This window comes from Stenella coeruleoalba (assembly GCF_951394435.1).
Source record: "Stenella coeruleoalba genome assembly, chromosome: 1".
In the NCBI taxonomy this organism is placed as follows: Eukaryota; Metazoa; Chordata; class Mammalia; order Artiodactyla; family Delphinidae; genus Stenella; species Stenella coeruleoalba.
Genome location: NC_137169.1, coordinates 57491622 through 57510433, shown reverse-complemented (window position 1 = coordinate 57510433; position 18812 = coordinate 57491622). Strand labels below are relative to the sequence as shown.

At 35.3% G+C, this 18812-nt stretch overlaps 1 protein-coding gene across 13 annotated transcripts in view; it reads right to left on the bottom strand.

Moving 5' to 3' along the window:
• MIER1 (MIER1 transcriptional regulator) overlaps nucleotides 1-18812 on the bottom strand; it is a 56096-nt gene that overhangs the window by 19655 nt on the left and 17629 nt on the right. For all 13 annotated transcript variants that reach the window (XM_079901808.1, XM_079901809.1, XM_079901806.1 and 10 more), the window contains 4 exons: nucleotides 9014-9172; nucleotides 8226-8358; nucleotides 6487-6551; nucleotides 3092-3164 (listed from right to left, as the gene is read on the bottom strand). In XM_079901808.1, the coding sequence (XP_079757934.1) occupies nucleotides 3092-3164; nucleotides 6487-6551; nucleotides 8226-8358; nucleotides 9014-9172 (430 nt within the window). The remainder of the gene's footprint in view (nucleotides 1-3091; nucleotides 3165-6486; nucleotides 6552-8225; nucleotides 8359-9013; nucleotides 9173-18812) is intronic.

The following is an 18812-nucleotide window of genomic DNA, read 5'->3' as shown; positions in this document are numbered from 1 at the left end:
ACAACAATTCACCTGGTCCTTTGCTATTCACTGCTTTGTAATTCCTAGCCAACATTTACTTACTCTAAAATTTACGTCATGCAAGCATGAAAATTTGAGAATACCTTGTTCCTTTCTCTTGACTTTTTTTCCTCAGTAGCCCATCTAATTCTCAGCTAATCTAGTAAAGGGTTCTCAACCTCAGCACTACTGACACCTTTGGCCAGATACTTCTTAGTTTGAGGAAAGGGGTCCCATGCATTGTAAGATGTTTACCAAGTATTCGAATTATTTAGTATTATCACAAAGCTGCAGCATTTACTCAGTTTTTAGTACATGGGAGAAACAAAACACCCACGTAACTTTAAAAATCATGTTTTTCATATGCCCAGCACTTTTTTGGGAATTAAACCCTTTTCATTCAGTCTGAGCAGGGCTGACACTGCTCCCTGGAGCCCCAAGAGATAAACGAGCCAGGGCAAGCCTGAGTACTCACTCTTCTCTTGGCTCACAGTAATTCTGGTTGGGTAAGACTCAAGCTGAGTCAATAGAGGCTCTCTCTAGGACTTTTGCTGGAGCAAAGGGGGATGAGGAAGTTCTCATTTTTGCTGGTTCCTGGCTAGAATAGTGAAAAGTATAAGTCATGAGCTCCCAGTAGCCATCCTAGCTTGTCTGACAATAAAGGAAAGGGGGAGGAGAGACACCTGATATCATAAAAATCCCGAATCCAGTTTTATTTGAAGCCAGACTAGCCAGAACTTCCCAGTAAAGCAATAAGGTAAATTCTTTTTTGCTAAAGCTAAACTGAACTCAGTTTTTGTCACCTGCAAGCAAAAGAGCATAAATTGATACTTTCTGAAAATGTGAATAATAAAACCTAAACATAAGGGTAAGATTAATCATCTTTTGGATATTAATGCCACTTACTGACCATTTTCTGTGCCAAACACTATGCCGCTAAGCACTACACATAAAAACATCACATGTGAATCCTCGCATGAGCTTTATAAATAAATAGGTGACTGCTATTTTATAGACAAGAAGAAAAAAGTAGTTAAGTAACACGTCCATGGCCAAATGCCTAGATACTGATTCAAGTTTACTGACTCCACATACATTCTGTTTACACTATCTGCATCCACCTAATAACTCAGCTACCAAATGTTTACGAAGTGTCTTATGTGAAAAGGATCTCCCAGGGTATTAAGGATACAAAGATGAATAAACAAATGATTATAATATACTCATTGAGTAAAAATGATCATTTACATACATTTAAGAGGAAAAGTTAATGTCTCTTTAGGATACTCAGTAATAGGGTTTCCTTATAGCAATGAAAAATTCTAATCCAACTGCCGAATAATTCCTTACAGTTCAGATATCAAGATATCTTAAGTTTTGTGGCACTGTTATCAAAATCACTCAAACCAAATGCTCTCCTTTTTGAATGTGATCACCAAACTGATGAAAAATACCCTGCGAAACTTTCGCTGTAAGGGAAAAAGGCACTATCCCTTTGACAGTTTTATTCCTAACAGTGTGGTTTACCTAATAGTTTTACAACAATTTGGTTTGTGTGCACAGGTTAACCTAAGTGGAGACGAATTCTTGGTATCATGACCAAAGTTTGAATTCCTAGAACTACAAAGATGAGGAAAGGGCCTGAATCATAGTGACTCATCTAAGGCAGTAACCCTGGTAAATGCATCTGATCCTCATACAATATAACACGCTTAAATTTCTCAAAGTGAGAAAGCTTCATAAACCACAGCTTTTCTGGAAAAAGAAAGAAAGAAAGAAAAAATATATATATATACACACACATAAAATTGCTTTTTAAAATGTTAAAATGGAAAACAGTAAATCAAAATTGGAGATTGTGATCACTTATTCACTGTGATATCTAACAATGCAAACATGTTAAAATAAAAGATAAACATATTGAGAGATAATTAAAACCATCTTTAGCCATAATATTAACTTGCCACATATAAAAAAATACAAAAGCCAATGGATCATTCATTTTTGCACACAATTACAATGTATTCACAAACACTGTGCACAGAATTTCAATATACAACAAGGTCACTCCATATTGATACCTTTAACATTCCTGTATGTTGCAGAAATTAACCTGAAAGCTGTTACTGTTGTGTTAAAACATTTCTACTGTCACTAGAATTTACTAGCCTGTGGTGCTCCCTTAACTGCTTCTGATCTGCTGCTCTGCCCTGAAAGCAGGTGCATACTTAGAATATAAATTTTCTAGAGGGAATGCTGAAAAAGAAAACAAACAAGACGACAACTCCCAAAGGCTCTGTATATGTAAGGTGAAGTGCGGAAAAGAAAACTGAAATAAAGAAATGATGAAAGAGTTCTAGCATTGAGTGATGTCACACCGCACATGAAAACTCATTAAACGTGCGTGCGCACACACACACACTCTCTCTCTCTCTTTCTGGAACTCTCTCAAAAGCAGATAATCTGAAATAGACTTAAAAAAAAAATCTTCAAGTATTCTGTTTTTGTTAAGTATTTATTATTTGTGACTTACCTTAGCACTTTTAGACAAAATAATGAAAAAAAAATGTAAAATTTAAGTATACAAATTGTTTTTCCAAAGTAAAACAATTTTTCCAAATTGTTTTTAAATACACAAACATCAAAATACTCAATTTTAGTAATATTAGAAGTTTCAGAAGCAAATAAACTTTTTATATTAGTTGTTTACTTGTTTTTTTAAAACCTGTCCAACAGCTTCCACTGAAACAAAATAACCTTTTAAAATATAAATCATAAAGGTTATAAAAGGGCATATATTTTAGAGTACTTAAAATATGAAAAAAATTAAAAGTTGGAATGTTTTAAGTCATCTAATAATCCAATACCAAAGAAGCATTCATTTTTCTTTCTTTCTTTTTTGGCTAGACTTCTATGGACAGAAGTGGAGAAACAGAAAACATATTTCTTACAGATACTGGTGCAGAGGTCTTCTTTCATAAATCAGTGGGGTAACAAACAAACTGTCATGTTCTTATCCCATTATAAAAACAGTTCATCAGTTCAAAAGCATGAATTCAGCTATAAATTAGTAAATTTACTAATAACTCACCTTTTTCATTTTCTTTGTATCTACAAATGCCAACTGGAATCTCTGCTTGAAACATGGAGCCCACCATAATCTCCTATTTTAAAAATAACATAAAACATTAATAAGATCTAGTAACACAGATTTTGTATCCATTTTCTAGATTTACCTTCTTGGGTTAACTGTTCCTGGTTTGTCATAAAATACAGTTACAACCAATTAACTATCTCAGGGGAGTACTGTGAGGATGCATGAATTAATAATAGATAAGACCTTGGATATGACTGGATGAAAATATTAGTAATAATAATGGGGTGAAATGGATACAAACTTTACTTCAAAATATGGAGGAAAAGAAATAAAAATGAATTCTTATAATTCAATTATAAGATAACTCTGAAAAGCAGAAAGTCAAGTTAAAAGTATTTTCAGAGCATCCCACTCTAAGCTATGGTCTCTGGATCAGCAGCATCACCAAACACAAATACTCAGGTCTTACACCAGACCTACTGAACCAGAAACTATGAGGATGGGATTCGGCAATTATAAGTGTTTTAACAAGCTGTCCAGGTGATTCTGACACACACTGAAGTCTGAGAACCAGAGCTTTAAGGTAAGGGAACTAACGAAAGGGTTTGTATAAAGCTCAGTAGAGGCCAAACGAATGAAACTCCAAACCAACTGGACAGGTAATTAGTACCTAACTTTCATTAAAACAATACAAGATGAAACCGTACCTTCTCCCAAATGTAATTAAATCTTATTTTAGGAAATCTGGTAATCTATATAGTCAAAACACAGATTAGGGGAAACTGGCTGTTCAGAAAGACAATGAGAAATCACCACTGATGAGATTTTACAAGACATAGGGACCAAGATTAATTACATGGGCCCTCTTTTGTCTGTGGCTAAATGTTAATAATACAGTTACTACATTTTCAGAATGAAGACTTATGCAGGAAAGGTACAAAATCATGGTCTAGTAAGTTTAAATAACTCTTGGGATTTGAAAAGTTTCTCTCTCCTGTTATTGTTTCCCACTTTTGTCAGAATTTCATTTTATCTAGTATAACTTCAAAGACATGTTCTATGTAATAAATTTATTGCTGCACCTGTACAGGAAAACCAGTTAGTTTTCTAAAAATACCACATTCGCATTTTCTCTACTCATATATAGGAATTTTCTTTATGTCTTTCACCATAAAAAAGATTACTCTATTGTCACTTCTTGTGGCTCTTTTAACTTTACTCACCTATGCCTATCAGAGAATAATTAGTCAAGTTATCAACCCTGGCTAGGGCGCTTCTAAAATATAGATGTCTGGATCCATTCCAGACCAATTAAACTAGAATCTCTGGATGAAAGCCATGGTAATCAGTATTTAAAAGTTCTTTAAGTGATTCTAACATGAAGCCAGGGTTGATAACTTCTCGACTGGTATAAAGATAAGACACTTCCTTTTTCCTATTGAGTTCAGATAACTTCTTTTCACCTAATTTGTTCTGCAGGGAAGGGAAGGAAAACAGCGTTTAGGTGCATTATGTACCAGGTATCTTATGCAAAATTTTCATTAAATCCTCACCAACTTCGACAAGGCTGAATTTGTCATTCCCATATTGTATTTGAGGAGATGAAACTCAACAAAATTAATTTCCTCAGGAACACACTACTAGTAAATTCTGAGCTATAATTTGAACTCAGGTTTGATTTCAAAGCTGTTTCCTCTACCCTAGTTTCTATAAAAATTCAATTTCATCTTACAAGCCTTAGAAGATGAATCTCTGAATCCTGACACTTTTTTTACAAATCTCACTAAAATAAGACAATCTGGATTTACTGTGGTCTACGTTATTACATATTTTTCCTGAGGAAGGGACTAATACTCCCTAGCAGTAAAGGCTTCATCTCCCCCATGTTCTCCCTCCTGAGTTTTTATTGCTTCATTAAAAAAAAAAAAATTCAAGGCTTAATCAAATACTCTCTTGGGAAACTCCAGATACAAAATCAATTTATACTGGAGAAAAGATAAACTTGAACGTGTGGTAGAAAATAACAGTTTAAGATGACTCCCAAGGTTTCTAGCTTTTTTTTCACCTTAATTTCTACATGATATAGGAATCAGAAAAAAATGGATTGAAGAACACTTGCTCAAATAGGTCACACAAACAGTAACTTCTGTGATCCTTTTTTCTGTCTTCAGTCCCATCATTCATTCATTACTCACTCAAGTTAATTAACACATCCGGCACTGGGATAATCTTTCCTTACCACTCCAACCCACACTAATGTCTCTCTCTTCTAAACGTCTCTTTGGAAACCCATAAATAGATCAATTCTGGCTGAAGCCCAGAATCCTTGGGTAGCACAGTCCAAGTTCATTTGAATACTTCATTCTTCCCAACTGAAACTCTAAATATAGAGATTTTCCCTTATTTTAATCCACAAGGAGGTTAGCTCTTTTTAAGTTTGCCCCAGGCATCCCAAACTAGACAACTTTAAACAAACTAAACAAACAAAACACCAGGAAGCCTCAAAAGTATTAACTAATTAAGTAAACAATCATGACTCAAAAAGCGCAGAAAGGCCACTCAATTTGATATTTTGGGCTATTCTGCTTCCAAATAAATGACTGCTTATGCCCTAAATTAAAAATCAGACCTATGAAAAAGAACACTAAAAAACCTCAATGGAGATTTTAAGAGAAATATCAGGTCACCTATCTCAACAAGAATAACATCACCTCTTCTATATAAATGATTTGCCCTGATCAATTCTATATAACATTTTGATAAATCTTCCTAATAAGTCAACTGCTTTGCAACAGCTTAAAATTCTTCAATTTAACCATGTGATTAACTACACAATGTTATACAATTTTATATTTAAAGACTACGTCAATATATTATCTTTAGACTCATTTTAGAAATTAATTATGGATAGTTATACCGAAGCCCAAATCTGTCTCTTCACACAATATACTCGAGTTGTAAATATCGACATTAATATGGGATGGAAAAACTTGTAATCTAACTTATTAAACAAAATTTACTTAACAAATACCAAAGCCTCCACAACTGCTTTCTCAAGTATATTAAAAAAAAAAAAATCACATGTGATACTTTTTATAGTGTAGCTAACAAAAGTGTAATTTGTAGTGGTTCAGAAATTTGGAATTCTAACCTTGCTCTGAGTACTGGCTTGCTCAACAAAGTCCAATTTTTTCTATACCATTATTTTATTTATAAAAAGGTAAATTATTTTTCTTACCTGGATGTATTAAGGGAAAGTCTAAACATTCATATGTCACAAAAAGACTTACTTCAATTTTATCAATACTTATACTTAGTAAAAGAATAATTACACTTGGCTTTTTAAATATTTATTTATCTAAGTTTTGGGAAAATATGGCTCTAACTACCTTTTTCCAGTCTTCTGATGGTATATAATCTTCATCTTCTTCAGATTCTTCTTCTATTTCACTATCTAGAATAAGTAAGACAATAGTACTATAAAATGATTGCTTATCCTATCCATTCTTATATCTACCATCAAATATTTAAATATGCCAAAAGGTATTTGCAGAGGTAGGTCAAGATATTTTTAATCAAATAATACCCTGTCAGTTAAAACAAAAAAAACAAAACTCATAAACCTTCTAGGACAATCTTCTTAGACAACTGTATTTTCATAAAATGATTTCCTACAAAAAATTTTAAGAAAAAATCTGATTCAGAGTCAAGATAATCTGTTTCTAAGCCTAATTCTCCTTCCAACAGCTTGGTGACAGAATAAATTATATGAGCTCAGTTTCTTCCCTTATAAAATAAGAATTGGGGCAAAACAGTGGTTTCTGAGCAATGCTCCTTAAAGCACTGACAACTCTGTAGCACCACTTTGGGGGGAGTGCATGAAGAGAGGGTATGTATGTCTTCCCAACTCCTGTTTTATTCAGAGCAGGCAAGCTGCTATTTGTTTACATTTTGGACTAAGAATGTATTTACATAAAGGGGTGGGAAATCTGAAAACCATGAGACTGTCAGCATCTTCTCAACTCTAAAATGGCACACAAAATTCAAAAGGGTAACACTGCATACAGAAATTAATTCTTCCTATGGAAAAGCTAAGATAGGCAGTATATTTGTAGCTTCAATGCATACACCATAACTAAAATACCAGATGTGAATTATGAAATATTATTTCAAGAGGCAGTCACTTAGTATCCCACTTTTGAGCAAACTTTCGCAATGGATCTGCTCCTGGTATAACTAAGGGAAAAATACCACATTTCCCCCAAACAATTGTCTCAGTAACTAATCTCTCTGTGCATTGATATACTTTTCAGTTGGACCATATCTGTGATCAAAGTTCACAATAAAATTATTATTAGCAGTCCTACATTCACTTCTAAACAAACTGTGTAACAGAAGTCACTCATACAAAGAAGTAGCCATGTTTAATCAGTTATTACTTTACCACATTTCATGAGAGGTTATTGTTCTTCAACTATTTTCCTTTTTCAAGTATAGAAATTTAGACCACATATTTAAACTAATAACACTAATGTTTAACTTTTTCTTATCTTACTTCCAGAGTAAGGATTCCTGCTTAGAATGAAATATTATGGAGCAGATGAAACATGCAAATATTCAAGATACATATATTAAATGTTGTCTTGACTACTGGTCATCTCTGACTAGATCATAACTGTAGAAAAATTAGGAGAGTTCTTTGTATAACATATTCCTACCTCAAGAGTCAACCACTGTTTGGACTTGGGAGCCATTGATTAGAGAAAGCAATGCTTATGAATATATCAAGGCTGAGGAGGCAAAGAAAGCAGAAAATGGAAAACTGAGGAAAAGACTAGGAGAAATAAAAAAGATGACCATGAAACAAACTAAAGAACAGTCAAGAGGGAAAAAAAGGAACACACTCAGAATCGGGCATCATAGTGACACAGTAATTACTGTAGTATATTCATGGACAAGAGGGCCCCAGTACTGCTAAACTAATAATCTAGAACAAAATCCCATTACTGATGAGCAAGATTTCAAAATCAATGAATTCAAACAGAGTAGTGAAAAAAAACACTAAAATTTTAGGCATATATTAAGCAGTAAAAATCATATCCAAAAAATAGTAACTAATAACACTTACTTGTATCAAAATATTTACATCGACGTGGACGGATTATTTCCTGGGCATCTTGAGAAGCAACAGATTGTGATGGATCATCATTGGAAGACTGAGTTTCATCCTCTTGACCTGAGGAATCTTTTATATTCTCTTCCTGTGGAATAATAAATTAAATCTCTAAGATAAAAAGAAGATTGTTGCAGATGAAAGGTCATAGTATTCCAAATACAACTGGAAGGCTAAAATAAATATACTAAATGGTGTCTTGGGTTGGATCCTGGAACAGGAAGAAGAACATCAGTGGAAAATCTCGTGAAATCTGAATTGTCTGTAGTTTAATTAATAGTATGGTACCACTGTTGATTTCTTAGTTTTAATAAATAGACCATGGTTACACAGATGCTAACATTAGGGGTAGCTGAGTGAAGAATATGCAGAAACTCTGTACTATCTTTGAGCCTCTTCTGTAAATCTAAAATTATTTCAAAACAAAATAAAAGTGAATACAGAACTGCCAATTAGCCTTTATTACTTAAAAAAAATAGCATTTTTTAAAAAGTTCATACAAATTTATTTAGACTAGGCATTGATAAGGAATCTGGAATGACACAGAGAAAACTATTACTTCTCTGGATTAGATTACAGGGGACTTCCAATTTGTATTACGTATATCTATATATTAACTTTTAACATTTAAATGTATTACTTTTAAAGTCAGTAAAAACAGATGACAAAAATAAGCAATCAAAATGAATGTATTAATAAACTTTAACTTCAAGAGTAATAAAAATATATGTGTATAACCTTACTTTATTTTCCCCACTACAGCCACTGTTATCATCATTATCAGCATCTTCATCATCTTCACCTTCTTCCTCCTCCTCCTCCTCCTCATCTTCCTCAGGTAGTCGAATAGTACTATCATAACCATAAAGGCTGAGAAGTTCATGAATTGGCATGTCGCCTTCCTAAATAGAACAAAATAAAAAGTTAATTTCTGAATAGGTGATATTTCATATTCCTATAATTCACAAATCTGTTGAGTATACTCTTAGAACTGTTATGAATTCTCAAATCATAAAAGGTAAAACTGAATATAATTCTGAAACCTAAGAAAATCCTAGGCTTTTACTATTCTTTTCTGCATCGATTCAGTGAATGTACACCAATGTTCAGTTAACACTACGTATGGATGCTCACACTTAGTAAGCGTACCAGACATAATTTGGGAGTGGGGAAATAGAATAATCAGAAAATAGACTGTAAACTAAGTTAACAAACCCAGAAAGGGGGATGAAATTCATAGCCCAGCCCAAATAAATTAAAACAGCAATGACATACATGAATGATACTGGATTACATTAGCTATATATTCTTTTCTAGGTTTATGTATAATTGCATATAAAATCCTTCCATGGAATCCTTACTATCCATCTTACAAAACTGTTGTATTATCTCCATTTCATAGATGAGGAAATTGAGGCTGGCAGATTAAGCAATTTCTCCAAAAACCACACAAGTTACAAGTAGTGAAGCCAGATTTCAAGTCTAATTACAAAAGCCCATACTCTTATCATATATATACCAGGCTGCCTCAGCCAGGGACCTGGACCTTCCCCAATCATCACAAAAAACACACCCTCCTCAAGGTGAAATGAAGAAATATCCGTATGTAATGAAATGAAATCAGCTTTCTGCAGAGGTACTCACTCTAATCAATAATCAAGCATGATAAAGTATCAGGGAAACATGACAGAATTGATTATAAAAAGGAAGTTTTACACAGATGCACACATACACACTCTGAAGAAAAATTTAACTGAGTCAGTCAGTTTAGAACCTAGAACAAGGATAATCATGAAACAAGACTTTTGTATTTCTCCAGCAGTCTTGTAGCCTCATTCATGGATAGAAATAAGTCTAGCCCGTGTGTTAAATACACTGTTATAGTGGGCATGAATACATCAGACTGGATGATATAACCTGGTGACACTAAATACTTAGATCATACAGTGACACTAAATACTTAGATCATACAGTTAACCCCCATCACTCAGAATTCGTGTGTAAAAAGCAACTAATGATTATAATTTGAAAAAATTTTCTTATAGAAAGAAATAGGAAGAAAATACTGTTTAACACTTCTATTTCATACTGTAAATGGATATTTTAGTTATAAATCAGCCTGTGAATCTGTTTCTGAAACAGAAATCAATGACAAGCTGGCATACTTAATTGACATCTCGTATTGTGATTCTCAAGGTGCAATAACACAGACAGTGCGTGAAGTGTTCAAGGATCTAGTCCCTGCAGATATCTGGTCCAGTACCAAGCATCTGGTACAGGAGACAGAAATTTGGGAATTAGGAGTCAGGATTTAAGAAAACAGAACTTCAAAATCAAGAAAGAAGTAATATGAGAAAAAGATATAGAAAAGGTGGGTTATATAAACAATCATAACATATAGCTTCCATAAAGTGTCTTCTATATGCCAGGCATTTGTGATAAGTGCTCTAATTCTACTATCTTATTCTCTTTTCTTAACAAAAGCAGAGTGAGAATATTACACTATCTTATTTGATCTTCAAAAGTACCAGATGACAGTGCTACCTTTATATATGTAAATAAGAAAACCAAGCAGAGAGAAACATCATGCACTGACAGAGACTTTACTATAATACCTAGATCTCCTAAGCCCAGCTCATACTTTCCATAAACTTCTGCACCACGAATGAGAAGCAGGTTTAACGATGAAGTCACTTCTATGACCAACCCACTGAAGTCACTATTATGAATAAGGGCCAAACCAGGAAAAACACTTTAGTGTAGGTTTGCAACTAACATTTACATGGACCTTGAGAATTCATAAACAGCCTGTTTCATAATATTTATTTCATCTTTAAGACTACCTTAATATGCTACTACTACCTCTAATTTTTACAACTGAGTTAACTGATACTTTGAGAGATCACAAAAAAGAGGTATGATTACCAATCAAATAAATGTCTTCAAGTTCTCTACCTTTGGTCTGTCTTATTCAAGGGCAAGAGAATCACCTTGAGACCTTATTTAAACAGACTGCTGAACCCCACCCCAAAGTTTCTGATCTAGTAAGGCTGAAGTGGGGCCTGAGTATCTGCATTTTTTAAAGTACCAGGTGATATTGATGCTGCTGGTATGAGACCACCTGGAGAACCACTTATCTCACAGTTCTAGGATAAGATAACTGCAAATCAGCCTTTCCAGTGGGAGGTAATAAAGTGCGATCATTATCTTTAATAAAGCTTATCACTAACGGCTGATAGCTAAGTTGCACGTCAAAAGGGTAAGTGATACACCAACTGCATGAAAAGATTTTTTTTTTTTTTAACCATTTTCAGGTAAGTGGAATATCTGACTTCCATGGTGAGGTCAAGATTTTTCCCTCTTGGATACACATCTGAGAAGTGTGACTTGCTTTATAAAAATTCATTTCTCAAAGAAAAATTTAGCAACACCTCCAATATTGACTAAGCAGAGAACAGAGTAGAGTCAGAAGCGGCTGATCATAGTGCATTTGGAAGAGAAGTGCTTGAATCTGAAAAACAGTAACAGAACTGGAAGAGAGAAAAGTCAGAGGAAATGACAACTGTGCAAGAGTAGAAAACAAACAATGAATAAGCAGGTTATCCTGATTATAATAGAAGGTATCTGTAGTAACCAAAAAAAGTTAGGGCTGGTATTTTTACCTACTTTCTCTAGTTCTACTTAGTTTCTAAAGGGATCTGTTATACTCTACTTTTGATTCATTTGAGAGTATCTGTTGAACAGTGATTGACCTTTTGATTCATTTGAGAGTAGCTGCTGAACAGTGACTGACCCTATGGAACATCTTAGGGAAAATTATGCACACAACAAAATATTCAAGATGGACTTAGGCAGGGAGAAATTTAGTTTGCTAAGTTGGAATCCACTGTTATTCATATGAGTATAATCAGAGCCTAAACCAAATTAGTGGTTGTGGTACTGAAAAAACTCAAGAGACCCTGCAGAAGGAATCAACAGATTTAACCATGGGTTAAGAGTGATCAAGAGGTTCTTGTGACACTGAATCTCTGGCTCCAGACATTCCTTGGACCCAGATACATATTCGTATGACACCGAAAAAATAATAAAAACAATAAAGTTCTAAAGAAGTTCTAACAAATTTCTAAAAAGTTTATTTTCAGTCAAAGTTGGTTTTAGGTGGGTTTTATCATGTGTAAACAAAATATCCTTGCCTATTCCATCAAGAAAATTCTTAATATTGAAAACAAAGACTATATAGTGGTATTATGCTTTTCTTTGGAATTGACTTTTAATTTGTTACCCAATATCAAGTTAGTAAGCAACAAGTCAGTAAGCAACAATCATGACCCACACAGTATGAAAAATACCTTAATTGATCTAAGGTATAAAGTGATGCCCTTACAGAAAACACTGGGCTACAACTACAATAAAACCTCAAATTAACTTTGCTGAGGAATCCCCAGTTTTAAATTCAAGTATCGTATCTTGTCTGCTACCCAATCCTTTCTTTCTACTTCTACACGCATCTTTTTCCAGAAGTGTTCTTTCCTCCATTCCAAGCATGTATTTTGATTGAAAGCTTACCTCATGGACCTCATAGTATCTAACCCAATTAGAATCACTGTACTCCCTGGCCATGCATTTGGAATGGGCACATGACCCAAGGTGGACCATAATTTGTTTCCAGAATTTTACCAATAGCAGCTAAAGAATATAGGCTATATCTCAAGCAATAAATCTAGGAGCCTGAAAACTGACAAGATGTGAAGAAAATTAGTCTGAAAAAGGACACCACCATGTAAAAAAGCAGAAACAGAAAATATGTTCTGGTGGCACTTGAGTCCGTGAGGTCTAGATATCCCCCTGCCCTTAATGAAATTAACACAAGCCTTACAACTAAATCTTCATTTTGCCTAAGCTAGTTCAAGATGGATTCCTATTATTTGTCCCCAAATATTTGATATAAAAAGTAATGCTGGGCTTCCCTGGCGGCGCGGTGGTTAAGAATCCGCCTGCCAATGCAGGCGACGTGGGTTCGAGCCCTGGTCCGGGAAGACCCCACATGCCGCAGAGCAACTAAGCCCGTACACCACAACTACTGAGCCTGCGCTCTAGAGCACGCGCTGAGCCCGTGTGCTACAACTACTGAAGTCTGTGCGCCTAGAGCCTGTGCTCTACAACAAGAGAAGCCACCGTGATGAGAGGCCCGCACACCTCAACGAAGAATAGCCCCCACTCGCTGCAACTAGAGAAAGCCTGTGCACAGCAGTGAAGACCCAATGCAGCCAAAAAAAAAAAAAAAAAAAAACTCAAAAAAAAAAAAAGTAATGCTATCCCGTAAAGCAAATGTTCTTTGCTATTTCCTTCTGAAAAAAGACTAAAAGATGAATAAAATGTGGCTGACAATACATTATACTAGGGCCCATCAGTCACCTGTTCCAGAGACTTTCTCATTAGCTTATATTGTCGAAGTCTATGTTCTACCAGGTACTAAGGGGCTTTCCCCAAATTGAAACATCACAATAAAGTGTCAAGAGTGTTTTGTTCCCATTCATACAAGAGTTGAGAAATGGAAGGAGCAGAGTGAAAGAAAATTATGAGTCAAGTACAGTGGTTCTCCACTGTTCGGGTGTTACAGATTTCTTTGAGAATTTTATGAATAACTATTAAGATTTATTGAGTGATTATCATGTACCAGACACTGTGCTCAATGTTTTACATATATCATCCTTGTAATAACACTGAAGCTTAATAATGTTAAGTAACTAGCCCAAAGTTACACACTGAGTAAGTAGTACAGTCTGACTCACTGCTTTACAGTGCCCTTACATACCTATGCATATACACTCCCTTCCTCAAAACCTGATCCTAGGTTAAGTGTACATCATCCTGATGGAGAGTGAAATAAGATGTGCAGGGTTGATAGACTATAAGAAGTAAGGGAAAGTAAGGAAAGAAGTTGATAGACTATAAGAAGGAAAATGGACATAGTACAAGATGAATAAAAATCAGCCATGTGGACTATACCTACATATTGTGCTTTAAAATATAAGTTGTCTAAGCACTGTAACAAAAAGAGGGACAATCATGTCTATATAAGCTCACCGGAGACTAGGTGGAGGTGGAAAGAATATAGACCTTTTCAAAGACAAACATTATATCTGAAATTTAATCTGTCCTTAAACTTCACAACAATAGGGTAACATTACCAATCACCACCAGCAGCATGATAAGGTTGGAGTGGTATCCGTCTCCTAGCTGCACAGGAGGTGGCTCCCTCTCCCTCACACCAGGGGATTAGTCATTTAGCAATGACTGCACGTGGTACCAGGTGTTGGCCAATGAAGGGCCATTTGGTGGATGGACATAGTACTCTTTGTATACCTGTTGTGACTTACCAGTAAATACTTATTAAGTTGGGGGAAAGAAGGAAAGAGACTGATTTTCAGCCAGGAAGGCTTAAAAGACCACATCCAGATTGGACAAGAGTGCTGGTTCCTAAGGTAACCAACCTCTTGGGGCTGGGGCTTCACTACAGAATAAACCATGAAGAGATGAAGGCAGTGAACTCTTCTTTATAATCTCCATGCTGGAGTTTCTTTTTTTTATCTGTATAATTCATGTGGTGTGTACACTTAAAAAAAACCTCAATCTCTCACATTTTAATCTTTATTCTCTAGCTCTGGAGATCCACTTGGTGAAATGTGTCTAGCACTTTAAAGTGTTAATTATTAACACTGTTATAATGTGATTTTCAAAACTATAAATACATAAAGATATAGCTGATCCTGATCCCTCTTCTCCCAAATAGACTGCTACTGTTAAGTGAGACCATGGGTTTTAAGAGTGCATTTGAAAAACAGAGTTAAACCTGCATATAGCCATTCCCAGCAAACCAAAGTTTACTATGGGAATGATTCTGACACTTCTAAGATCACTAATAAATTCTAACCTGTACATCTAATTCTCTTAAAACATTTAAATGCTGAACTTACCTAAAATACTTTATATTGATAAGATTCATGCATACAAACGTAACAATACACATAAAAGCTAGTTTACACTGAAATTTTAGAATTCATATTGAATGAACTTAAAACTACAGGTTATTGCAGTTACTGATAACTCCTGAATGAATCAACTGTCAAAATTTTGCCCCAATTACATCAAAGGTCCATTTCATGCAACCAAAATGCCAGGCATAAACTACCTTACCAATTCCTGACACAACTATGATGTTTCACTTCTATACAAGCAAATTAGTAATCAATGACAAAATCATGCTCACCTTTTTAATAAAAACAAAAACCAGTTTGGTTTGGACCTAAAGAGTTTACAACTATAGGAAATCCAATACATTGGCCCTGTAGCTTAGCTCTAGGCTACAGATGAAAGCACTGGTGATTATGTGCTACTTACACCTAAGCCTTAATTACTTTGGGAAAAGTTATAAGTACTCTCTGAGAAGGTTTAAGAGTGTCTGGTTGAAAAGAATGATAAAAGATTGGTTCCCCTGTCTTTCTCTCCCTTTGTATATTTTAATTACTTTTTCCTAAAAAAGGGTCATTTGAAAGCAAATTCTGGGGGGTTGTAAGGGACTGGGGAAGGAGGTAGAATAAAGGAGAAAATAGGAAAAGACCATAACACAAGCAAAATTTTAGTGAAGCCCATTAGTAATTTTGTACTAATTATAGTAGCCCATTTTCTGAAATAAAATAATCATTCCACTTCATAACCTATTTTCACCTGTACTTGATTATCTCTTCTTGAGTAATTACTTACTCAATTACTTGACTAACACAGAATGTGAAAAAATGGAAAATATAAGATCTTCTTCCTTTACCCTTTATCCCATGGATGGGTTATTCAGAAAAAAGAAAATATATCTAAAGTGGTAAGTTTCTGTGAAATAAAGGCAAATAACTAAAAATAACTGCATTTCCACTTCATGAATATATGAAGCCACTGTGACTGATTGTTAAATCAATCGTTTCCTCTGATGTTCACCTAGGTTCTGAATCATCCAAGCAAATTATCCCAGTTTTTGAATGGCTTTCCAGCCTCTTATAAAGAATAGTTCTGACTCCAGATTCCTCGTGTTCTTTTTAACTCATCCTTGAAAAGCTTTTATAACAGCTCTACACCATTACCACTAAGATCAATTCTGTTGTCTGGCTTAATAAAATATTGAATTGCTTAGGTATTATGGATTAAGCCAGTTTTAATCACTAAATGATTCAAAATGGGATCACCTGACAAGATTTGACTTAATACTACTACTTTTCCAGCTCTTTAACTGTACACTTTAAAAAGTTCTAGGGCTTCCCTGGTGGCGCAGTGGTTGGGAGTCCGCCTGCCGATGCAGGGGACACGGGTTCGTGCCCTGGTCTGGGAAGATTCCGCATGCCGCGGAGTGGCTGGGCCCGTGAGCCATGGCCGCTGAGCCTGCACGTCTGGAGCCTGTGCTCCGCAACGGGAGAGGCCACAACAGTGAGAGGCCCGCGTACCGCAAAAAAAAAAAAAAAAAAGTTCTAAACTAAAATTCTGAAACATAGATTAATCTTTACTACTGTAAAAGTGGAAGAATTCATTTTTCGATGACATTATGTACTCCAAATGCTTAAAGGCTGGCATATGTCTTTTTTCGTACGTTCTTCTTGTCATGGAGTTCAGCAGATTGTATACATAATACCTTTCAATGATAGCATACCAAACTGATTTATTCATTCATTCAAAAACTCTGGGTGACCACTCTTGCTAGGTGCCATGAAATACATTGGTGAATAAAACAGACTATCCCTCCTCTCATGGAACTAAAGGATACAGACAAAAAAGTTAAACAAACATATAATTACAAATTGTGTTAGGTATAAAGAAAGCATTGAATGGGGTACAGTGGTTTATAAAAGCTGATTAGGGGCCAGGAAAGGCCATTCTGAGGAGGGAATATTAAGCCCAGACTTGAGAGGATAAGGAGCCAGACGCAGAAAGCACATACCAGAGAGTGGGAATGCGCTGAAAAGCCTTGAAGTGTGAAAACAAACAGCACATCTAAGAACAAAAGCAACTAGTGTAGCTATACAACTAGTGTAGTAAAGGGATAAAGGACCATATCATGTAGGTGGCCTTGCTGGCCAGGGAAAGGAGTCTGGATTTTCTTCTGGTGTAACAGGAAGCCACTGAAGAGCTTTTTAAATAGAAGGCTGATATAAATTGATTTATATTTTGAAAAGATCATCATAGTTGCTGTGGTAATATATTGGAGAGAAGAGTGGTAAAAGAGGACATGAAAAATCAGTTAGGAAGCTACTGTAATAGTCTAAGCTAAAAATGATGGTGACCTGGGCTTGAGGGTAGCAGCAGAGATGGAACAAGAGCCAGATAAGAGATATTTCTGGATAGAAATGATAGGTTTATTTAGGAACGGATATTGAGAATGAAGAAAGATGACTCCCTGGTTTCTGACTCAGGCAACAAGGTAAACAGTAGTACCATTTTCTACTGAGATGGAGAATACAGGGAAGAAACAGGCAGAGGAAGGAGAACATCAATCAATAATTCTGTTTAGACATTTAAAATGTAAAGATGTCTACTGAGATATCCAAACAGAAATGTCAAGCAGGTGGTTAGATAAACAAAACTGGAGACAGGGAATAGGTTAATGCTAGAAAAATAACTAAGAAATACTGAGCATACACAGACACCATGGGATTAAATGAGATCAACCACCTAGCTTAGCAGTGTCTAAACTTGGTGTGCACACTTGGTGAAGATGTAGATTTGAGCCCCCCCGCCCCGCATTCTGATTCAGTGTGCCTGGGAGAGAGGCATACAAATGCACATTTCTTAGTGAGTCCATGAGTGATTGTGATGCAGCTGACCCTCATACTGTATTCTGAGGAGCACTGATCTACAGACAGAAGAAAACACAACCCAGAACTGAGAACTGGGAAATTCCGAATCTAATCCTTGAGGAAAGCAAGACGAGTCTACAAAAGACACTGAAGAGGAACAAGGAGATCGGGAAAACGACAGTGGGTGCTCTAAAATTCAAAAAAAAGAAGGGAATAGTAAATTGTGTTAATACCTCTGAGAGTTAAGTAGAGAAAAAAGCGACCAAAGGATATAACAATAAAATCACTGGTTATCTTGATAGGAAAGGGGCAGAGACAATCTAGAGCACTTTATGGAGTAAGCAGGAAATGAGGAAGACGATGACAACTCATAAGTTTTGCTTCTGAAGGGGAGTAAATAAAAGGTGCAGTAATTGGGGGAAGGCAGAAGGTATGTAAGAGGAAATTTAGTACCCTTTTTTATATATTTTTGACCCAATATCTGTGATGTTTTACCAAAGTAACTACTGAATTCTAATTCACATAATAAAGTTCTTTTTAAAAAATTTCCAACTTTAAATTATCCCACCTATGACCACATAAAATTTTTCAGTATTGATTATATATAATACCACTTTCCCCAAAATAAAGTAGAGAACTAAAATTTAGTGTTTCCTCTCTCCACAAAAAAGTTATAACCACTTCATTCTCTAGCTCTTATTGTTAT